This window comes from Rhea pennata, chromosome 17, assembly GCF_028389875.1.
Source record: "Rhea pennata isolate bPtePen1 chromosome 17, bPtePen1.pri, whole genome shotgun sequence".
NCBI lineage: Eukaryota > Metazoa > Chordata > Aves > Rheiformes > Rheidae > Rhea > Rhea pennata.
Window position 1 is genome coordinate 10,230,565 of NC_084679.1, and position 20,459 is coordinate 10,251,023.

Below are 20,459 nucleotides of genomic sequence, written 5' to 3' on the forward strand. Positions count from 1 at the left end.
AGGAGACACCGAGTTCAAACTAAAAACACATTCAAGACCACTACTTAAAAATTTCATTATATCAAGATACTTAAGAACAAATAAATGAAAACCCAGTCTCTCTGAAAATAAAACCATGCCACGAAGCCTTTGAGAGCATTTTTATTAGGGTAGCAGAATGGAATTGCAGAAAGCCTATACCAGTACTCTTGGGTGTAGTTTCACCAGTATGTTGCTTTTATTTTGAATCTTAAACTGCATGTTAAGAGTTCAGCATGGCTTAGGGAACCAGAGAAGGCGAGCTTGATTTCCTGAGTTAACGTAGATCTTAGTACTTTGATATCATTTTTTCTCCCCTCTTCAACCGTACAGTACAGTAACTGATCTTTCTTTTTCAGAGGGCACCTACAAACAAAAGCCATCACTTAGGTTACACATCTTGTAGTTTAGAAATTGAGCTATACAGAACCACCCAGAGAACTGAGAGTAATAATTTCCTTCTATGGGACCTTTACAGACGACACTGGAACGGCTGGTATAGCATCGCTGTGGGCCTGCACGAGCCCAGACCGCATTTCCTTGAATTACGCAGCCCTTTCAGTTCCCTTTCAATGGCATCCAAGTCACGCTGATTCAAATAAATGCAGTATTTAACCTGAGAGGTTTACAACCAGAAAGTATGCTATTTAGTAGTAACGAGGGCAGCAAACTAGTGCTACAGTTTCATTTTTAAATAAAAAAGAAAATGTAGAGAATGCAAGTTTCCATGCCAACAGACGTGATCAAAGGAACAGAGACTCATTTAAGTATCTGATGCATAAGTTACACACACTTCAGTTTGACAGATAATTTGGCATTATTTTATTATGAATCTGAGTGAGCGTGAATGAAACAAAATCAGTACCAACTTTCTGTAAATGAAGACACAAAGATGTGAAAATTTGGTAATAGACAGTGCTCTCACAAGCCTGAAAACACTTACAAAATGCAAGTTTCCGTAAATAAGGTGAATGTGGTTTAACTTTATTTACCTGCCAAAGAATCTGTCTAAGAACACTTAAACATAAAATTTTCTTAGCTCCCTAACTTATAAAAAAAATTTTACTTTCAACAGAGGTGAGGTTCAACAGAGGTGAGGTACTGGGCTGTCATTGTTTACACTAAATCTGAAATCAAAGCTGAATGAGAGGGATGAATGGAAGAGCAAATATACAAGACATGAAAACCGAGGCCTACTGCTAGACATACTGGTTCTGAAATGTCGCGAAGGCAGAAGCTGTATTCAGACCGATTTCAGGAGTACAGATACCCATCTGGATGTGAGGGATTTTCTAATGCAACTTCCTGCACATCAAAATGATATGTACTCCCATACGCTTATGGATTTCTGGAGATAAACCTGCTTGCTCAATAACATGCCCAAATTCTGTGGGAAGGGAGAGGGCGGCAGTTTGACTGTATGGCAGTTTGACTGTAGAGCTATGATCACACTGGAGATTCAGGAGAAAAAAGACAGGCAGCCAGAAGAATAGAGACACAATGAAAGATGCTCAATTCTGAACTGGAAGGGCTTCCTTTAGCATGCATAGGTGTGCCCTGGAGCAAAGGAAAACAGTTCTGCCTGATTAAATTAGAATGATACATGAAGCATTCATTAAATCAGCCAACTTGTGTGTGTATTATTAAAGCACATGAACAGTAGCAGTGAAGTGTACTCTATTACAGTTTATTGCTTAATCCTATCCTCATAATTTCAGTAAGAACTGTACAGTAATTGGATGGGGAAGTGGGAGGAGTGTGCCATCCCATAAAATACAGGTGTTCCATATGCATTCTGATTAAAAAAATGTACTCTTGAGGACTAGCAGTGCTGTCAGATTTAGCATTTAAGTTCAAGATAAATTGTTCTTGGAGTTAAAAAGTCAATACTTTTTGGAAATGTTAATTACTTTGGCACCTCCTGGTCCCCAAATTCTGAAACTCTTCTAACTTGGTTGCAGTGTTGTTCTGTGCAATTTTTCCTAGCTACTCTGCATAGGTACTAAGAACAGAAGTGAGAGAAGTTCACAATCACATTCCACTATTCACTTGCTACAGATTTTTTTCCCCCAAAGTTTTCCAAAAGCAGGACATAAGCAGCATTTTAATTCAATCACGCACACAAAATCTTGGGTTTCCCCGTTTAATAAACATTATTGTAGTAACATCAGCCAGATTTACATAAGACCTGGACATTATTTCTGATTGTTTCTGTGGGGTTCATCTGTTTTTGTTTATTATGTTACAAACTGAAGTTATGGGGAACTTGCAATAAGTCCCACAAAGCACAGTGCAACATTTAAAGAGAAAAGTAAACAAAACTGCCAAACACTCAATCATTTTCTGCCAGAACTGGGATAATTTCTCTAAGACATCAGCTTGGGGAGGGGGAAAAATTCAATGAAGAATTAAATGAACTCAAGATAGTGGGAACTGCAAGGAAAAAATAAGAAATGACAGCCATAACCTTTTCAATTTAAGGGCAGAATATAAGTCTAAGATATTTTTGATAAATTCTGACAAGAAAAAGAAAACAGCATACTTTAAAGTATATTGAAGCAGTGATTTTTAAACAAAGAAAGCAGAACTAGAACATCTTAAATTTTTAATCCTTTCTTTACAGGTTACCTAGCCCACTTTTGATTAAGAAAACTGTAGAAAGTTAGTAACAGCCACAAGTTAACACCGAAAGGTGGCACTTGTCAATTTTCCATAGAGTCCTGCTTTACGGGGTGTCTGAAATGCACTGCTCCGATCTTCTATCATACGTTGCTGACATCAATTGTGTCAGATTTTAGTCCACTGGTCGCTTTTCACCATATTTCTTTGTAAACTCTTCAGCATTCTTACAGAATTTTTTACGGTCCTTAGAGTATTCTTCAGCTAGGTCAGCCCGAAGGGGATGCTCGGGCTGTGGATCATTCACCAGTGCTATGAGGGACTGGATTACTGTCAAAAAAAGTATAAATATTGTCAGACACTAACACAGTTAATTTTTAAAATCAAGACGTAAGCAATATGTCCCAGCAATAGGAGAACTTAAACTGCATTTAAATACATCCCTATAAATCTAAGGTCTTTAAAGAGCGGACCGATACATGGAATAAACAAGCTATAGCAACACACCAAGCTTTAGTTTAATAACAACAGTGAAAAAGCAGCAGAAAACCACATTTGAAAACTAAATCAACTTCAGTACTGACAAAAGTGAACTACACATTATTTCCTGTGTAACTGGAATTCCATCAATGATATATTCTTTATATGGTTAAGGAAGAAACAAAGTTTTACAGACAAGCTCATCTAAAACAGATTTGGTAAAGCTGGCACCAGAATCTTCCTCACTACAGGTTTTTTCCTAACATCTGTCAGTGTTGCAGGGGTAACTGGGCTTGCTTTTGGTAATGGTTTCTTAAGCTTTATCTATAACTCTCCTCCTATTATTCTAACAAGTACTTCCAAATACATCTGCTACCAGAGAGATACTGGGTAACTAGTATACTGGTTTACACAAATGGGTAAGAACTGCACGATGCTTTTTGCCCCACTGTCTACAACTATTCATCAGCATTCCCATAATGCTGTCAACGGAAACGTCATTCTTACATTATCTGAACTATACTTCACACTATGCAATGAACCTCGCAGGCTGCAGTGATTATTTCATGCTGCATTTTTCTCACGTTTATTCCCATGACCATCTAAAACTGAACTGGTTACAAAAATCATGAGTCCTCGTATCCAGCTTTACGTGTTAAAAGGCTTTACGTGTAACCGGACACCTCTACAGCACACGGGTACATGGAGAAAAAGTATCCTACTACCTGACATTATTAATAAATTCCATTTGAGATACGGTTGTGGTAGGCAAAACAACACAGCAGCACCCCACGACTTTTTAAAGCAAGGATCCCCAAACTCGGTTAACTTTATGCCTTCCTCATGAGAGCCAGCTGCCTTCTCGTGAACTCGCGCGAAATGTGGGCAGCCACCACGGCCAGCAGCAAGGTGCTCCCCAGCCCAGCCACACCGCAGGGAAAGCTGCAGTCCGCCACTTGTTTGGAAACTGCTACGTACCTGCTTACCTGTGTTCTCCCTAGCTTGGTAATGTAAGTTCTTATAATACTTACTGCTGCTAGGATACCGGAGGGATGTCTTGTAGAGTACATATTTTTCGGGGCTCTTTCCCATCCTTACGTAATGGGAATGGGGTACGGTACTCAAAACAAATACTCAAAATCCAGAAAAGTAAGCTTGATGATCTGTAGCTGGGAGGATGCTGAGCTCACATATTCTTACAAATCAGAATTTAAACTGTAATCAAACTATACAAGTAGCACTGGCACTAGCTTACTTCACAGTAACTCGCCAGTCCTGTACCTCTGACAGTTACCATATTAATGATTCCTTACAAAACTAGTATCAATACTGCATGCGCCAATCCCTTTTCACTCAGCAAAACATGCTAAAACACCATAGAAAAAGTATTACTGTGTTATTAAGGTTATCTAACACACAACTCAAAAATCAGCATCGTCGTAACACTAGTTGTCCCAATAGGCACGGCATTTTAAAACTGTACCGTTATAACAGTCTGCTTTAGTATTAAGCGTAAACTGATAAAAAGCACAGTTATAGTATACACATTTAGCACGTATAAGGTTAGGGAGTTAATGACATATGATTAACCTGATCTTTCTATTTCCTGACACCTGACCAATCAAAAAAAAAAATCTTAATATTGTACTAATAATGTTGTGTTATTTCCTTTAAAAAGCCCTAAGAGGCAAATAGACTGAAGTTTATCTTTCAGTGAAGAAGAGTTTTGGAGAGAGGAACAGACACTTAAGCCAGACTGTTAGTATTTTGTTGTGGCTTTGTGCAAAGATGAGGTAACAACACCAGAAACTGAGATGACTTCTTGAAGAAAGAAGAAAAACAGACAGATGAAAGGCCGCAAAAGAGCAAAACCAAGGTCTGTAATATTTTGGTACCTGTGACTTGTTACAAATTCTGATTTTAAGACAGCTTTTATGCCCTTCTTCAGAGAGGATTTTGCTACTTTTCAGTGAGAACTGACTATTTCCACAGGCAAACAGTTGCCTCAGCAGCTCCAGCTGATGCCAGCTTGCATTTCAAGCTAGGCAGAGGTGGTATGTCATTCCTTTACTTAACTAGAGAAGGCAACACACAAATAAGACTAAGACAACGGCTACATTTTTAATGTAAACCTTCTACACATTGCTCTAGTTTCTTTTCTCCCAGGGCTCTATCTCTGGTATAATCTGAGATAAATTAACTACAAAACATAAGATCTTCACTCACTTATTTTGAGTTTAGCAGAATCATGTTGTTTTCCCCATCCCCTTTGCATTCAATCATCACTTGCTCTTTCCCAAGCAAGTAAAGGAATTTTCTTATTTTGTTTCTGGGGCAAGATTACTGTGCAAAATCTAGTAAGTTTTATAAGTATATAGAAGTATACAGAAAAGAAATCCTAAGTACAGTATTGTTTACTATCAGGAATACAATTCAAGTGAAAAAAAAAAAAAAAAAAAACTTAAAAAAGGGTCTGGGAGGAAGGATGTATTTTGTTTTGCAAAGCAAGATTCTTCAGTCTCACTACAACTTTTACCCTGGACTAAACTGCTACTAATTTGGACTCCTAATATTATCCTTGTAATTATTGCAGGAACGCTCACTGGTTTTGTAAGTACAATAAACACTGAATATCAAACTAATTGCATCTTCTAGAAAACATGGATTTCTCAGCACAAAAATTATTGGAAGAGCAACAGAAAAAACCTATTGAGATCACAGCCTCAGTCTACCCACAAATCCAAAGAAACATTTGTCTTTAAAATATTTAAGTTCTTATCCAATGATACACCATACAGTAAGCTTCACAGCAGCCATCTTTTAAGAACTAAAGGTTAATTTGTGTTACGATTTCAGTTTTTGTTTATGGCTCCCCAGTTATTTCAAACCAGATGTTGAATTCACTAAGCCACATTGCACAGATTATAAAATACAGAAAGCCCTGGGGTTTTAGACCCTCTCTTTCAACCAGAAATGTACCGAACTTCTCTAGATTTTAAAGTCACTGCTTTAAAAGAAACACAAAATACACCCCCACACACCAACTAGAAATGATTTTTTTTTTCTTTAATATGTCAAGGAAATTATTTTAAACTCTTCAGTCATTAAGAGTTTTGAGGTTTCCTGTAAGCAGAAATGCCACTGCAGCAAGATACCAAGAGCGTCACTACCTTATGTTGCAATGACAAAATGAGATTCTAAGAGCTGCACATTGTGCTCAAAAAGTGTGATTCATGATGCAAACCTTGTAACAAATTATACAGTAGGAAAGCTGTAACCAGATGACAAGCTGAAACTGCTATTAGTTTCAAACACACAATACTAAGTTTCTCAATATCAAGTTCTTTCTCCACATGGAGTCCTACCTTGGTCAGTTTTGGTTGCTGGCTTCCAGTTTTCAGCACTAATTACCGGCAGACAAACCTGCCCCTTTTCATCAATATTAGGGTGATAGATCTTTGTTTTAAATGTAATCTTAGGAGGTTTGAATGGATATTCTGCTGGAAAGTTGATTTCGATTCTGAAGGCTCCTTTGTCATATGGAGGATTGTCCTGCAATGAGAAGACAGAACATCAAAAATCTGTATATTCTAATGAATACAGCTTAAGCAAACACACTCTACAGACTTCAATCTATAAAAAGATCTTTTCAAGGTACTTTTTCCCAAGGCAGACCGTCATGTCTATATGTCAGGAAACATCATAATCAGTTTGCCAAAAGAGAGGCAATAAAGTTTCTACAATCTCTGTATTCACCTTGGAAAAAAGCAGATTACCATTGTTCTGAAGGTTGGCCAACATTTCCGCTGGTAAGAAAGCATCCAATCTCATTTACTTCGTGCTCAGAGTCCTAGCTAATAAATATTTTTATTCACAATTGAGTATTTCAAAAACTTTTTAAACGCTTTCTGAGATACAAACAGGAAACCTGACAAAGAAAATTGGTATCTCTAAACCTAGTTATTCTGTGTGTCTCACAACACGGTCGTACAAACAGCAAAACAATTTCATTTGTCAGACTACCCTACATGTTCTGAGAACCTTTTTGCTCTAGCTGACTGCATAAAAATTTGCTGAGCATTCATTTGTACTAAAGATAGATATTCACTGCATCTGCTGATGAGAACATTCTGAATTTGTATGCAGTTTTAGCACCAACTCTTATCAGATCGTTTTTGAAGGAGATGATGAGAGGACTGTGAAGTAGACAAAGTAATTCTTCACGCTGAAACGGGGAAAAAAAATGCCCAGCATCTCATTTAGAAAACCTGTTTGCCTATCAATATCGTTTCAAATGCTTAGCAGTAAAAGAAAGCCAGAAGAAAAATAAAACAATTGCTACTTCTAAAGTTTATAAAAATATCATTTTGCACTGAAAACAGTAACTATGGCATGAAGCCTTTCCAAACACTCGAAGTGTTCCTCGAAGGAAGGAACAAAAATCAAAGCTTCCAGTTTGTATAAATTATAATCATACACATTCTCCATTACCAACCAGACTACTTCCTTCAATCAAAGTCATTTTGCAAGTTGGAAGAGTTTACCAATATTGGAGGGAGGTGATTTATATCGAAATGTTATTCAATAGATAAGTTTAAATTTTAGTTACATCCATATGGAAAGTCTGCTTGTGTGATTCTAAATAATATCAGCAATTTTTGCAGCCAAATGAAGAGGTAAAGTGGCTTAAAAAACACTTTTCATCCAAGTAACCCTAAAAATTTTGGAAGTTTAGGAAAAAAAACTTTTTGGTGGCAGTGACAAGTTAAGCAGCTACTGCCCTCTTCTCTCACTAGTTACTTGTTTCTACCCCCATCACATGCAATAATTTGTGAAGATGTTCAGTGAATTGATAAGGGAATGGATCTGACTGAAAAATGTCTATTTTCTGCTCAACTCTTTCAGGCAGAACAGTTCTTCAGTATGGTTCAGCAATAAATTGAATATAAAATGCATGTAAAGGGGTTGCTCATCATCTCAACAGAAGAAATATAGAATTTTCAAGCAATTTGTTTCTGATCATTCCTGTTGTATTTACTCTGACACTGAAAAAGGAACAGAGTCAGAATTACAAATATTGAAACAAAAACGAAAAACATTTCCTTTGTGTTTACCTGGAGTATTTTCACTCGGCAAAATTCTGTCCATAACAAGCAGTTTTAAAGCGAGGTGAAATTTTCAGAACAACAGTATGTCTTACAAGGACAAGGGGCCTGAGGTAGATAGACACCATTTGTTTGACTTCAACACCAAACAAGACTCTTTTTAACATACAGAATACAAACTACCTTATTCCATAATTTAGACCGGGCCAATGAGTTTTATAACAACCGCACATGAAATGACAAACTACCTCCAATTTGTTTTTCAACTGAGCAAATACTTTTCCTTAAAAACTAACTATTGCTCTGAAGGACAAAATACGTGTTACCTACAACGAGGATAGCAACTTTAAAAATAGTATCTTTCACAGTAATTCTATATGAGCACTACTCAATACATAGTTAAAATGAAACCTTCATTATAACTATGAATTATTTTGGCCAGCCTTTTAGAGTTTAATAAGCAGTAACTGATTGGTCCTATGAGAATGAGTAATTTGTCATTAAATCTTAAACAAGAACATTTTCTAAATTGGATACAACACGTAACACTTTAAAAGCAAGAACTCAGCATAAAAAACAAAATTTGCAACCAGCTTGTATTTTCCATTTTTAAATCATGAACTCCAGTAGTGCAATAGCTAGAAAAAAAATAAGCTAAGAAAGGAAATACCATTTATAGCATATCCTCAAAATAGTAACCCATATTACTCTTCAAACAGGTACATCACTTAATAAAGTTAAGTACTACAATAAATATAGATTTCAGGACAAAATTCCCTCTTAACTACACTGATAGTGAATTTAAGGCTAAATTTATGCCCTTGTACATGGCATAGTATAAATCAAAAGGCAGGTATGAAACCTGCAGTGCTGTTTAATAACACTTGCGAGGTCCTGAACGTCTGCAAAGCAAATATTAAGCTCATATTCTGGTGAGCTGAAACTTTGTTAAAAATAGTTGCCTACCTGTACACCACTAATTTTAACTAGAATAATCATATATATATATATATATTTATTTATTTATTTTAATCAGACAGCAGGTTATTTTTACCTACCTTATACCACTTCAAAGTAGCATCAAAGCAGTAAACTATTAAACATGAACCACAAATATCAGAGTGGCCTATAGAGGGTATTGTGTATGAGCTATGTAGGAGCAATGTCAGATTTTAGTGTCAAATCCTGCTTCCTTTGTCTGCAGGTGCAGCCTCAAACCACACAAAGCCATTACTTGAACAAGTATAAGCAAGCAGAGTAAACTCAATCTGTTGTTCTATAGTATTTCTGGTTCAAAGGCCTAGCCAGCATCTCAGTGGAGTCTGCACGATCCAAGTTCAGGAATAGCCTTCAAATAACAAAGCAGAGGCACTGGCAAATCAACGTTTCAAAGTCTTACAAAAAGACAGATTTACACTGGTCTCTCACTTTAGGCACAACCCAAGAAAAAGCAGAACTGATGACCTGCTAACATGACTTCTGTTTTCACAGACTCAGAGGTAGCTCGCGCAGTGAAGCAAGCACGGGACATGCTAGTGGAAAACAACGGAGGTAAAAATCCAAGCGACTTCAGCCAAGAAACAAACAGACCAGATTCCTGCTTTCTCCATTGTAACAAATCCCTCTCAAATTGAGTAATACAGTGGTTATCTACTTATATTAAACATTCTTTTAAAAAAACACAATGTTTTTTTAAACTTAAAATGCCTTTTGGCATTAATTCGTGCCTTACTAAAGAGATCTGCTTCACAGAGTTCAGTTCTGAAAATCCAACCTTTTCTTTGCATCCAGCTTTTTCCAATGTTCAATTTTGCCCTTGAAAAACTGTATCCATTGACTCAATTTCTAGTCAATTAGAAAGAAAAATCTATTAAGGAGTAAATGTAGTATTTCATACCTCAGGTTTTTCCCTATGAAAACACAGATCTGGTAGCTTTAGCTTGGTGTAATAAATCACAAACTGCATTTGCTTCCCCCTCCATCACCTCTCCCAAGTAACCTAGTGTCATCACTGAGGCCACAGCCCTGGCCAGCTGCAGCCGTTTGCTGGACCAGGCCTGCAGTTATGAACCACCCAAGCAGGTATTTGTCAGAGAAGACTAGAATCCGTTTCAATTACCTACACGTTTTTCTTCACACTAGCTATAAGAGAAACCCAGTAACACTATCAGACTTTGATAAAACAAAATACACAAAACTCTCAAATACAATATTTGCTCAAGATTATACAAGGAAGTCTAAATAGAGCCAAGAATTAAATCCAGGACTGCACTTCACTACCCAGAGTACAAGGTCCTAAAGACCTTTGAGGTGCTGCAATATTCTCTATAGAAACTTATGTTGTATTTATAAACAACTGGCATTTGAAGAAAGCTGTAACTCTGAGTGTCAGGCTTCATAATAAAAATAGCTTGTCAGAATGCAAAGATTATATACTGTCACCTACAATGCTACTAAACTGTGGATTCATATGATACAAATGAAATGCAGATCATTTTAAAGCTCATTAGAACAAGTAGTAGTTTGTACTCACAGGAACAATAAGCCCTTGCCAGGTCAATAAATTAGCTTCATCAACCTGGATATTACGGAAGTTTTTCATTCCACATTTGCGGATTTCTTCAAGCTCCTGAAAAGCAAACAAAGACATAAGTGGAAGTTAATAACAATAGTGGGCAACATGCTCATATTTATCTATCAAAATGCTTCGAGAGGTCATCACGGGTTTCTTTAAACAACTTGTGGTTTCAGAAGTTGCAACCCACACAATTAAAAAAAGGAAATTTTACTTCTCACAGGTATAAAATATCTGAGGCAAGATATTAAAAAATATTATTTACTGATATATCACAATGATACCAAAACACCTTGTTAATAATCTCTTATAGACAAATTTTTTTATTTCTACTTTTATTGTGTTAAAAAATATCTTACATCTAGTATTCAAATCAATGTCTTTGGTAACAGACTTTGATAATTCTGTGAAGCACAGAAAGCACATCGTAGGACTTCTCTACATGTGCAAATAAGTGGTTTAGAGGAATTATTTATATTAAATTGTTCATTTAAACACATTGATAAAGTCACTGAACAGACCTATTATGTCAACTGAAAACTAACAAATTCCTGTATAATCAACTAAAATTTATGCAAAACCAGAACAATATTAAGTTAAGCCAAAACAGCCTTACCAATCATTCAAGTAGACACATCCTTCCGTTTCCCACCTCAAAGTTAACAGTGATTATAAGCACACCTCTCTATAGCTGTATCACACTTGAATAAACTACTTGTATGAAGTAAACACCTTTCTATTCAGAAACCACCAGGCAAATCATTTTTGATTCAGAAACCACCAAAACAAATAGAGCCTATCTTTATACTTAAAACAATGTACAAGCACAAGTGTAGTAACTGTTTTTTCAGATTAATCACCCTAAAGCTGTAAGACCAAAAAATAAACACCCCAAAGCTCCATCTCTTTTCATAATAATAATTGTCCTTTGCTCTTCACTTAAGAATCTTATCTTTAAAGTAAATTCAAAAGTCATCCACAGTGAAATGTAAAACTTTCTCAGCGATTTCAAACTGAAGCACATGCCTGTGCGTCTACTCCCATCAGGAAAAGTGTTGCTGACACAGCAACACTGCTGCACTCTACCAGCAAACTGTTCTTCATGTGGGTGCAGTTGTATTTGCAAAATCAGACTTTATATTATGGTAAAATCACAACCTGCAAGCCAAGGTACTACATACTGGAGGGGGGGGGACACGGGACCAAAAACAAAAACAGATTTTCTGGTGCAAGTGCTCTAGTGTTAGGGATTTTTGCTAAAATTGTTTTATATTCATCATAGATCAAACCTTTCCACACCTGACTGGCAACGTTTTAATACTTGCAATAGTCTCTAGCATAAACTTAGCATCATGCTAAAATGCAAAAAGCAAAGGGAACGCAAAATTTCCAAACACATATGAAGGAATAGAAAATCACGTGGCAGCCATGCAGCAGAAGACAGACTTCTACATACCCACCCTCTGCAATGATGGAAGAGGGCACACACCTAGAACACGACAGTTCAACCCTTGAAGTCTTTGGTATTGAAACGATGGCCAATAAAATCAAGACATCAAAAATGACTGTTTAGTCTAGACCTATGGATTAATCTCAAAACTCCACTGCTGTTAGATTTATGCAGTATCACAGCAAAGTCCTGTTTGTCTTTGAAAAAGTAAGATAACTCTAATGCAGGAAAACATACAAAAACATACCAAAATCCCATAAAGCACATTTACAGTGATGCAGAATAACTCAAACATTTAAAAGAAGATAACTTTTCTTATTACAGAAACAAGACAGCATTTACAATCACTGAAACTACAAATCTACACGTGCTTTACACCCGGCTTTGGCTGCTCAATGCACCAAGCACCCGCTCAGGAAGAGCCCGACTAATACAAAACTGACTTTTTCCAGACAGGGTCGGGATAGTAACTCACTCAAACCAGCATTTTCAGGGGCCCACTTTCCACACATACCGACCTGTTAAGTCCTAGCAAACCGCTACTCTACAGGGCATAAAAGGGAAAAATCCCATTCCACGCCAGATACAATGTATCAAACATCACGAAAAAAAATAAGCTAGATTAACCAGTATGTATTTAAGCATGAATAAATATGCACTACCAGTGCCTTTTTTTAAAAAGAAGGAAAGGAAAATGGATTATTTTAAGTATTTTCTAGTCATATTAAAAACGTATTATGCATATTGCACAAATCCTCCCGTAATGTCTCAACAGCGGTCCAACTTCCATGCAGTAGCTTTTATTACAGGTTCTGATGATGGTATCGTACAGTTCCTGGTCCGAACAACAATTCGGCACACACAGATAAAGAGTGGCTTACAAGTCTGTAATTCAGGTATATTATTAAACTAATAAAATAAATTAGTAAAGCATGGCTTCATGTTACTAGAAAACTGAACCTTTACATTCCAGTAAGTAAATTCACGTTAAAAAAAATATTTTGTTTACAGCGATGCCGGATTAAGAAATGCAACAAGCCAGCACAGAGACAACTGCAAAATTTAGAACTTTGTATCAAACTAAAGACAAATTCAAATAAATATACAAGTTGCTCCCTTGTTTCCCTGAAGCTCACCATGTGAAAAGGGGAATTAAAGAGTCTAGAAGACACTACATTAGACAGCTACCAGGAAACTAGCTCAGAACCTTCTCCCATCTAAAATGACACGCGAAACCTATGTAAGAATTCATTTTCAAAACCAAAAAAGTGGCAATTACTGCAACGTATCACAACTATATTCTGTGCTTCCTTCTTGGGTTCTGTAGTAGTAATTGACAACTGTTTTGTTTTTCTGTCAATCGACAAAACCCCTAACAGAGATCTAACTGCCCCAGAGCTACAGAGGTGAGCACAGCTGGAAAGCACTGTTTAAAGGTACTGTTAAAAGAGTGAATGAGATGCTGAATACCTTCAAACAGCGCAGAGATTAAAAGCTATTTTGCATTTAGCGTGGGCTCGAACAAGTCTAAGGGACAAAAATTACTTTATGAGGTAAAGGGATGTAGTGCAGATATTTATTTTAAAATAAATCTTAAGAGCCTAGGCAGACAGTAAATAGATTAGTTCCTATTCTTGTCCTCCACCCCTTAATTTTGTTAAGTAACATAATTAAAGGAGCACTGAAGGAGTCTGTCTAATGGTTAGAAGACTGAAGTAAGAATTTAAGTCAATATTTCATTCCTTGCTCTGTTATCAACCTCGCACTGACTTTGCTGCATTACTATCCCCATTTATAAAATCGAAATTTCTCCTTATTTCACAGGGCTCTCTTGGGACATAGCGTTTGTAGTTTGGACATGTTCACATAAAGTGAAACACACAGCACAAAGTGGGGAAAACATTGTTTCAGATGTATTTTCTGATCTTTAAGTAGAACATTGAAGAGAGTCATAAAAGTATACACTGTCTTTCCCTCGTACAATCAATAAGTACTTAAAGTTTTGATTTTCAATACTGATAATCATTTGTGCTGTTCATAGCAAAAATTAAATGTTTGAAATTAAATAGTAAAGTAAATGGCATCATCTTAAAATACAATATATATTTTAAAAGGCATTTAAGCTACCACACTTGTAACTAAATCCATAGTTTCTCTGATTTTCTAATTATTTTCAGAATTCCCAGTTCCTGCCCATTTATGACATTTCACACAAGACTACGAAAGCCGATTTTGGACACAATCCTGCAACTACTCAGCCCATACATCTTTCAAATTTTGATACTTGTCAAAAAAAGGCTAAAAGCTACATACGAAAAAGCAGTGAAGATAAGTACTCATAAGAGCTTAATCTAAGAATTATGGAAATAAACATAATAGCTCACACTGACTACCATAAATTCTGCATCAAGCCCAAAACGCTATTAAATACACAAAGAAAAACTCTACAGAAATAACTCTAAACTGAAGTTATCTACTGTTTACAGTCTATGTTTACCTGTCTAGAAACATATTCCCTAGGAGAAATGTGACAAGTTAAATAGGCCCCCAGACACTAGTAATGAGCTGGCCAATTTCTATTTTGAATCTCATACTCTAGAGAGAAATGTTAAAAAAAATTTGGAAAGAACGTAAACATTTCTTAGATTGATTATAGCCCTCGTAACTGCTATTACTAAGTTTCCACTGAGACATTGCAATCCTGTATATTCACATGCCTTTTATTTGCTGAGTAATTCTCCTTTTTGGCAAAGTATCTTCATTTGATCTTTACTCAGAATTATTTTCTTAAAATTTTGATTAAAAAACCTCCTCTTCTCAATTCTGAGTTTCAAAAAGGGAAAATGAATCAGTATTCTCACATCTATATATGGACAACATATAGTACTCGAAACCAGCTGAAATTCTTGTTTCCCACATTACTGAGAAGCAGTGTTTGGATCAATCTGAGAATATTTTTCAAGTTTCAAATTGTTCAAGTCTCATTTATCTGGGATGGTTATGCTGCTGGCATGGCCGTGTCCCAGTGCAAACTGCATGCCATCTACAAGAGGCACCTGGGTGTGGCTTTGTGTTTGCATTTTATCATGGAGTTCAATAGTTGCATAAATGTTTAACTATGCAATTATAAAAGCAGAGTGAAAACAGTAAAGATTAAAATAATTATCTATATACTTTATATACAAGATATTATTTACTCTTTAAATCTATTTTCTATTTGTAACATTAAGGACGCTTTTTTAACTCTTGAAAGCCAAGAAATGAAAACATAGATCTTATAGAAATCTTGTTTGGTCATACTGCAGATCAGCAGAGAAGGAAGCAGTCCCAATCGTGGGACGAGACAGTCTTCTTGAACAGCACTTACAAAAACATGTATTCAAACTCCATCTCAATACTTAGCAGCCTATTACTACTCTCATAGCAAATACTATGACTATCCAGCACTTAAATACCCCTCCTTTTGCAACTACCCTCTGCTGCTCCACATATTATTTACAGCTTTTCAGTGCAACCGATCTTACATGGAAACTGCTCGTTTTACACTGGTGGGTGGCAACTGTGAACTGAATTTCATCAACTCTCCTGGCACTTCTTCTGGAGACCTATGTTCCCAATCATAACTGTTTGGAGATTTTATGTGTTTGAGAAGAAACAATCCTGACGGAGGAAAAAAAGCATCATTGTTATCAGTTATGGCAAAATAGGTCCCTTAAAAGAGAAGGTTCCTCTACCTTCCCAAATACAATTAGACTTTGTATTTGCCTGCTTTTCTCTGAGAGATTGTCCCTAACAACATGTCCTTGACAGAGGCTGCTTTATTCTCACCTCTCACATTTCATGAGGAATTGAGATCTGACAACTGTGGCTCTTGTAAGAGATCAAAACTCCACCTCAAATGTTGTGTGGAATATGATTCATTAACTATGCTTATTTCACATTTTCACTATTCTAGGTGTGTGTCTGGAAATGCTTGAAAACACAGCAGAGAAAACTTCAGGTAGACTATTTAATGGTATAGAGTTTTGCAAAAAATAGGCTGTAAATAAGGTCTTTGGCCTAAAAAATATTATTTGCTCATATATAGTCTAAGATAACAACATAGAGCCTTAAGCCTATTATAAGCTTGGCTTAACATTTGAAATTGAACTGTGCAATAACATAGTTTTTAATACTTATTCCCCAAGGAGATTTGCAAATCGAAGATACAGATAGCTCCTACAGTCTGAGAAAGGTTATCCATTTGCATTTGTCAGGTGGAAACAATACTCTTGCTCCCAGTTTTTTACTAGAACCAAGCACTTCTAGGCAGGCAGCACATTATTATGAACTTATTACATCCAGTCTCTCAGTGCCAATGTAATTAATACAAATAACCAAGATGCATGATACGTGCCCAGAGAAGAATTCCAGTACTTCAAAATGTCTGCAAGACTTTAAAATCACTAATCATTCTATGACCCTGAGAAAGAGACATCATAGACACTTTTGTTTTTTAAAACCTCAACAGCGACACACTTCAAGATGTCATTTTTTGATCTGTGAATTTCACTTTGGCATTTCAATAATGGTATTGAGTTGATATACATGTGAGTTAGGACCCACAAGACTACAAAACATCTTGCTGCAGCAATCCAGATTGCATCATCAGGATTCCAGTTCTAGGTTGTTCCTACTGAGATGAATGGCAAAGCTCAAAGCGTGTTGGGCTGGCTCTGCTCCACAAAAGGAGCTCCTCGTAGCTGCTTGTTTAATAATCTTTACAAGTCATGTTGTCTGGCATCTCACAGCTGTCGAACTTGCTTTTTTTTTAAAAAAAAAAAAAAAAAAAAAAAAAAAACACTCCACAAACAGAAGACAATAAAAATGAAAGTAAAAATGTTAAGAGGGAAGTTATCAATGTCTCCTTCCTTCCTACACCACTCCCTCTGAAAAGCAATTGCCACACTGTTCTTCTAGAAAAGAAACAGATAATGATGTCAAAACCCACAACGTTTTAATGATACTTCATTAACAGGCTGCAGCACTAATTGTAACATTTAAAAAGTGTAGTGGAATGATATGAGCTGGGAGTGGGGAGGCAGCAGAGCAAAAGGTATTGCAGATATTAAGAACAATTTTTCTTGTCTTCTAGATTTTTAATGTTATATTTCAAGCTGTTAATATAATTTATAAATAATTATTTCTTTTTCCAAAACACTAGTAACGTGCTTCTGAACAACTAACGAGCTTTTCAAAAGAGGCAAAAAATCTGGTCTTACAAAAACATAACCTAAAGAGTAGTCTACTGCCTGAAACAAAGGGCAACCTTATTTGAACATGAAGCAACAGATACGTTGATCATGACACTAAAGCTCTGACAAAAAAAAAACAACTATCAAGAATGAAATTTAAAAAAGAATGCTGCATCATCAAGATCCTTAGGGATATTTAAATGTTTACCCCTACTGATTTTACACATATGAATGATTCTGCATACAATGTATCCTACTATTAAAATTTTAATTTCTATATAACATTTAAAACAGCAAAATTAGCCTTAAGAAAGCAATACTGAACTATTATTTTCTTTTAAAATGATGGAGGTATAACGGTTAATCATGTATCTGTACAGTTTGAACTTAACTTCAAAACTCGCTACCTACACATCCTAGTGAAACCCCATCCCCAGCAGGGGGTCTACATGCTTGAAGACAGTTGTAAATGTAACATTACAAGATTAAACTTCACAGAACCACCTGTACACCTGTCAAATCCTAGTGCATGGCTACGCCGCACCCCACAGGGGTAGGATTTCCAATAAGGTTAGAAAACTGTCTGACAGTTACAGGGTCTTTCCACCCACATTTCAGAGCACTAGCCTGTAAAGTTCATTGACTTATGGTATAGGCACTTTACATGCAAATATTGTAGGCTATTGCCATAGAATTTTACAGATGACTGAGTTTTATACCCCTAAGTATGCACGTCCTAGGCAAATTCCACTGCACGCAGTCTGTGATGCTAAACGATAATAATGTACATGTACATAAAAAACTTGCACGCTTCGAGCACAACGGTTATCATTCTCTTTTTGAGCAATATATTACTCCTCAAACAAAACAGCGAGAAACACAACAGCTTCAGCCCAAACAGAATTTAGAAATAAATTACATATTCACCAAGCCCAAACACTTGAAGCTGAGTTTACGTTAAGAAAAATATCATCGAGGCCTGGGAACAAATAAAGCGCCGAGGACAAAAACATCGCGACGCTCGGAGCGGGGCGAAGGAGGAAACTCCTGAACCCAGGTCCACGTTTCAGCCTGATAAACCGCTCCCTCCCGGGGGAAGAGGTCACGCTCGGGAACGGGCGAGCCGCGGGGCAGAGCCACCACCGGCGCGGGGGGCCCGGCGGAGGCAGGCGCGGGCCCGCCCCGCCGCCGCCCCCTCCGCCGCCGCAGAGCCCCGGCCCCGGCGCGGGGCACAGGCGTCCCGGCGGCGGCGCTTCCTTCCCCCCAGCCCTTCCTCTTTGCTTAGTCACCGCGGGAGCCCCCTGAGGGAGGGGGCCGCTCGGCGCCCCGCGCTGCCCGCCGCCGAGCCCCGGCGTGGCGGCGCGGGGCGCGGGGGGCCGCGGCGGGCGCCCGGCGGCCGCGCTCGGCGGCGGCCCGGCCCCTCACGGCCGCGGCCTAGGGGCCGGCTGCTCCCCTTCGGCCGGCTGCGGCGCGGGGCGCGCCCCGAGGCGCGGGCCGAGGCCGCCCGCCCGGCCCGCCGCCGCCGCCGCCGCGCAGCCGGCGCCCCCCGGGCCCGCGGCGGCCCCGCGGCGGGAGGAGCCGCCGCCGCCCGCCGGCCCGTCCGCGGCGCGGGGCTGGCTGTTACCTTCATCAGCCTCCTGCTGGCCGCCATCTTGGATCTGCTGCTGCCGCCCCACAATGCATGGCGGCGGCGGGCAGGGCGCCAGCGCGCGGCGCTTCCTGGAGCGGCGGGCGGGGGCGGCGGCGGCCGCGCCGCGAGGGCGGCGGGCGGGGAGGGCGGGCGGCGGCGCCGCGCTTTGGTCGCCTCTTGCGGTGGTTTTAGTGGCGGCCGATGCCCTACGTCGGTGGTGCCGCTCGCGGTCTGTTTGCTGCGCGTCGTCCCGCGCTCGGCCTTACCCCGCTCGGGGGGCAGGAAGGCAGAACGACCCCAGGCGCCTCTCTTGTACGAGGTGAGCCTACGTTGTTCCCGGAGCCATTCGCTACCCGCCTCGCTCGGCCTCCTGCCGCAACCTGAGCGGAGCAGAGCGAGCGCCAGGCCCGGGAGGGCGAGCAGGCCCCCGGACCGTCCCGCAGCCCGCTCGTGCACGGCGCCGAGGCCGCCGCCCAGCCCCGGTGCGCCCTCCCGGGGGGCTGAAAGCTGCGCAAGGGGGGACGAAGACGCCGCCAGGATGAATCGAGGCTGCAGTTTGCCACGTGCTTCTTAGCTCTTTACCGGAGCTCTGCCTGTGACTGCTCGCTGCCTCGGGTCTGCCGCAGCTGGCCGCTAGCAGCCGTTAGCACCGTGCCGGCCTCAGGAGCAGTTTGGTGCCTAACACAGGTACCTCGTGCGGCTCCAGCAGCCCAGGAGTATCTGAGACATCTGCATAGGGTTAGCAGAAATAGCACAGGATGAGAGAAATAGCACAGACCTGAAGACCTGCAGGATACTGTGCGACATCTAAAATGACACTAGGCATCTGTGTTCAACTGCTCCCAAAACACCCACTGCTGATCACCAGGAAATGCCCCCCCCCAAATCTCTGCTGCTGTCTACAGCCCTGCTTCCCCTCCCTTGTATCAGTTGCTGTGTCCTCAGTTGATTTGATAGTAGTCAGACTGATCTATGCAAAAGCTGCTTTTATCACTTGGAGGGAAGTTAACTCAGAGGAGGTTATATGAAAGAAGCACACCATCCTGGTGAAGTAATTGACAGATGTAAAGCAAAAGCCAACTACGTACGCTGGCCAGCGTTGCACATGTGCCAAGCAGGTACAAAGCACAGACAAGGAGAAGCTGCAGAGACACCATAAGGATTCGCGATGTGCTGCTGAAGTAGAATGCTAGCACTAAAGATGTAACAATACTGACATCTAATTAAAGGGCTGGTTGAGATTATATGCTATAGAAATTTAGAAATACCTAAATCTGATACCATGGTAACTTGGAAGAACAGCTCCTGTAGCTTATCTTCCAGGTGTCTACAAACACGAAAAAATAAG

The 20,459-nt window shown here is 39.2% G+C and overlaps 1 protein-coding gene across 1 annotated transcript; it reads right to left on the bottom strand.

Moving 5' to 3' along the window:
* Positions 1-123: 123 nt before the first annotated feature.
* On the bottom strand, positions 124-19,159 carry UBE2L3 (ubiquitin conjugating enzyme E2 L3). Its single transcript, XM_062589924.1, has 4 exons — positions 19,106-19,159; positions 10,756-10,851; positions 6,483-6,669; positions 124-2,967 (listed from the first exon to the last, which is right to left on the bottom strand). The coding sequence occupies exons 1-4, from the start codon at positions 19,130-19,132 to the stop codon at positions 2,813-2,815; spliced, it is 465 nt and encodes a 154-aa protein (XP_062445908.1). The 5' UTR covers positions 19,133-19,159; the 3' UTR covers positions 124-2,812.
* Between the last annotated feature and the right edge of the window lie 1,300 nt (positions 19,160-20,459).

Coding starts and splice junctions, on each gene's coding strand:
- UBE2L3 (XM_062589924.1), bottom strand. CDS start 19,132: ATGGCGGCCAGCAGGAGGCTGATGAAG. Junction 10,852..19,105: donor CCAGCAGGAGGCTGATGAAG/GTAACAGCCAGC, acceptor TTTGCTTTTCAG/GAGCTTGAAGAAATCCGCAA. Junction 6,670..10,755: donor GGCAAGGGCTTATTGTTCCT/GTGAGTACAAAC, acceptor TTCTCATTGCAG/GACAATCCTCCATATGACAA.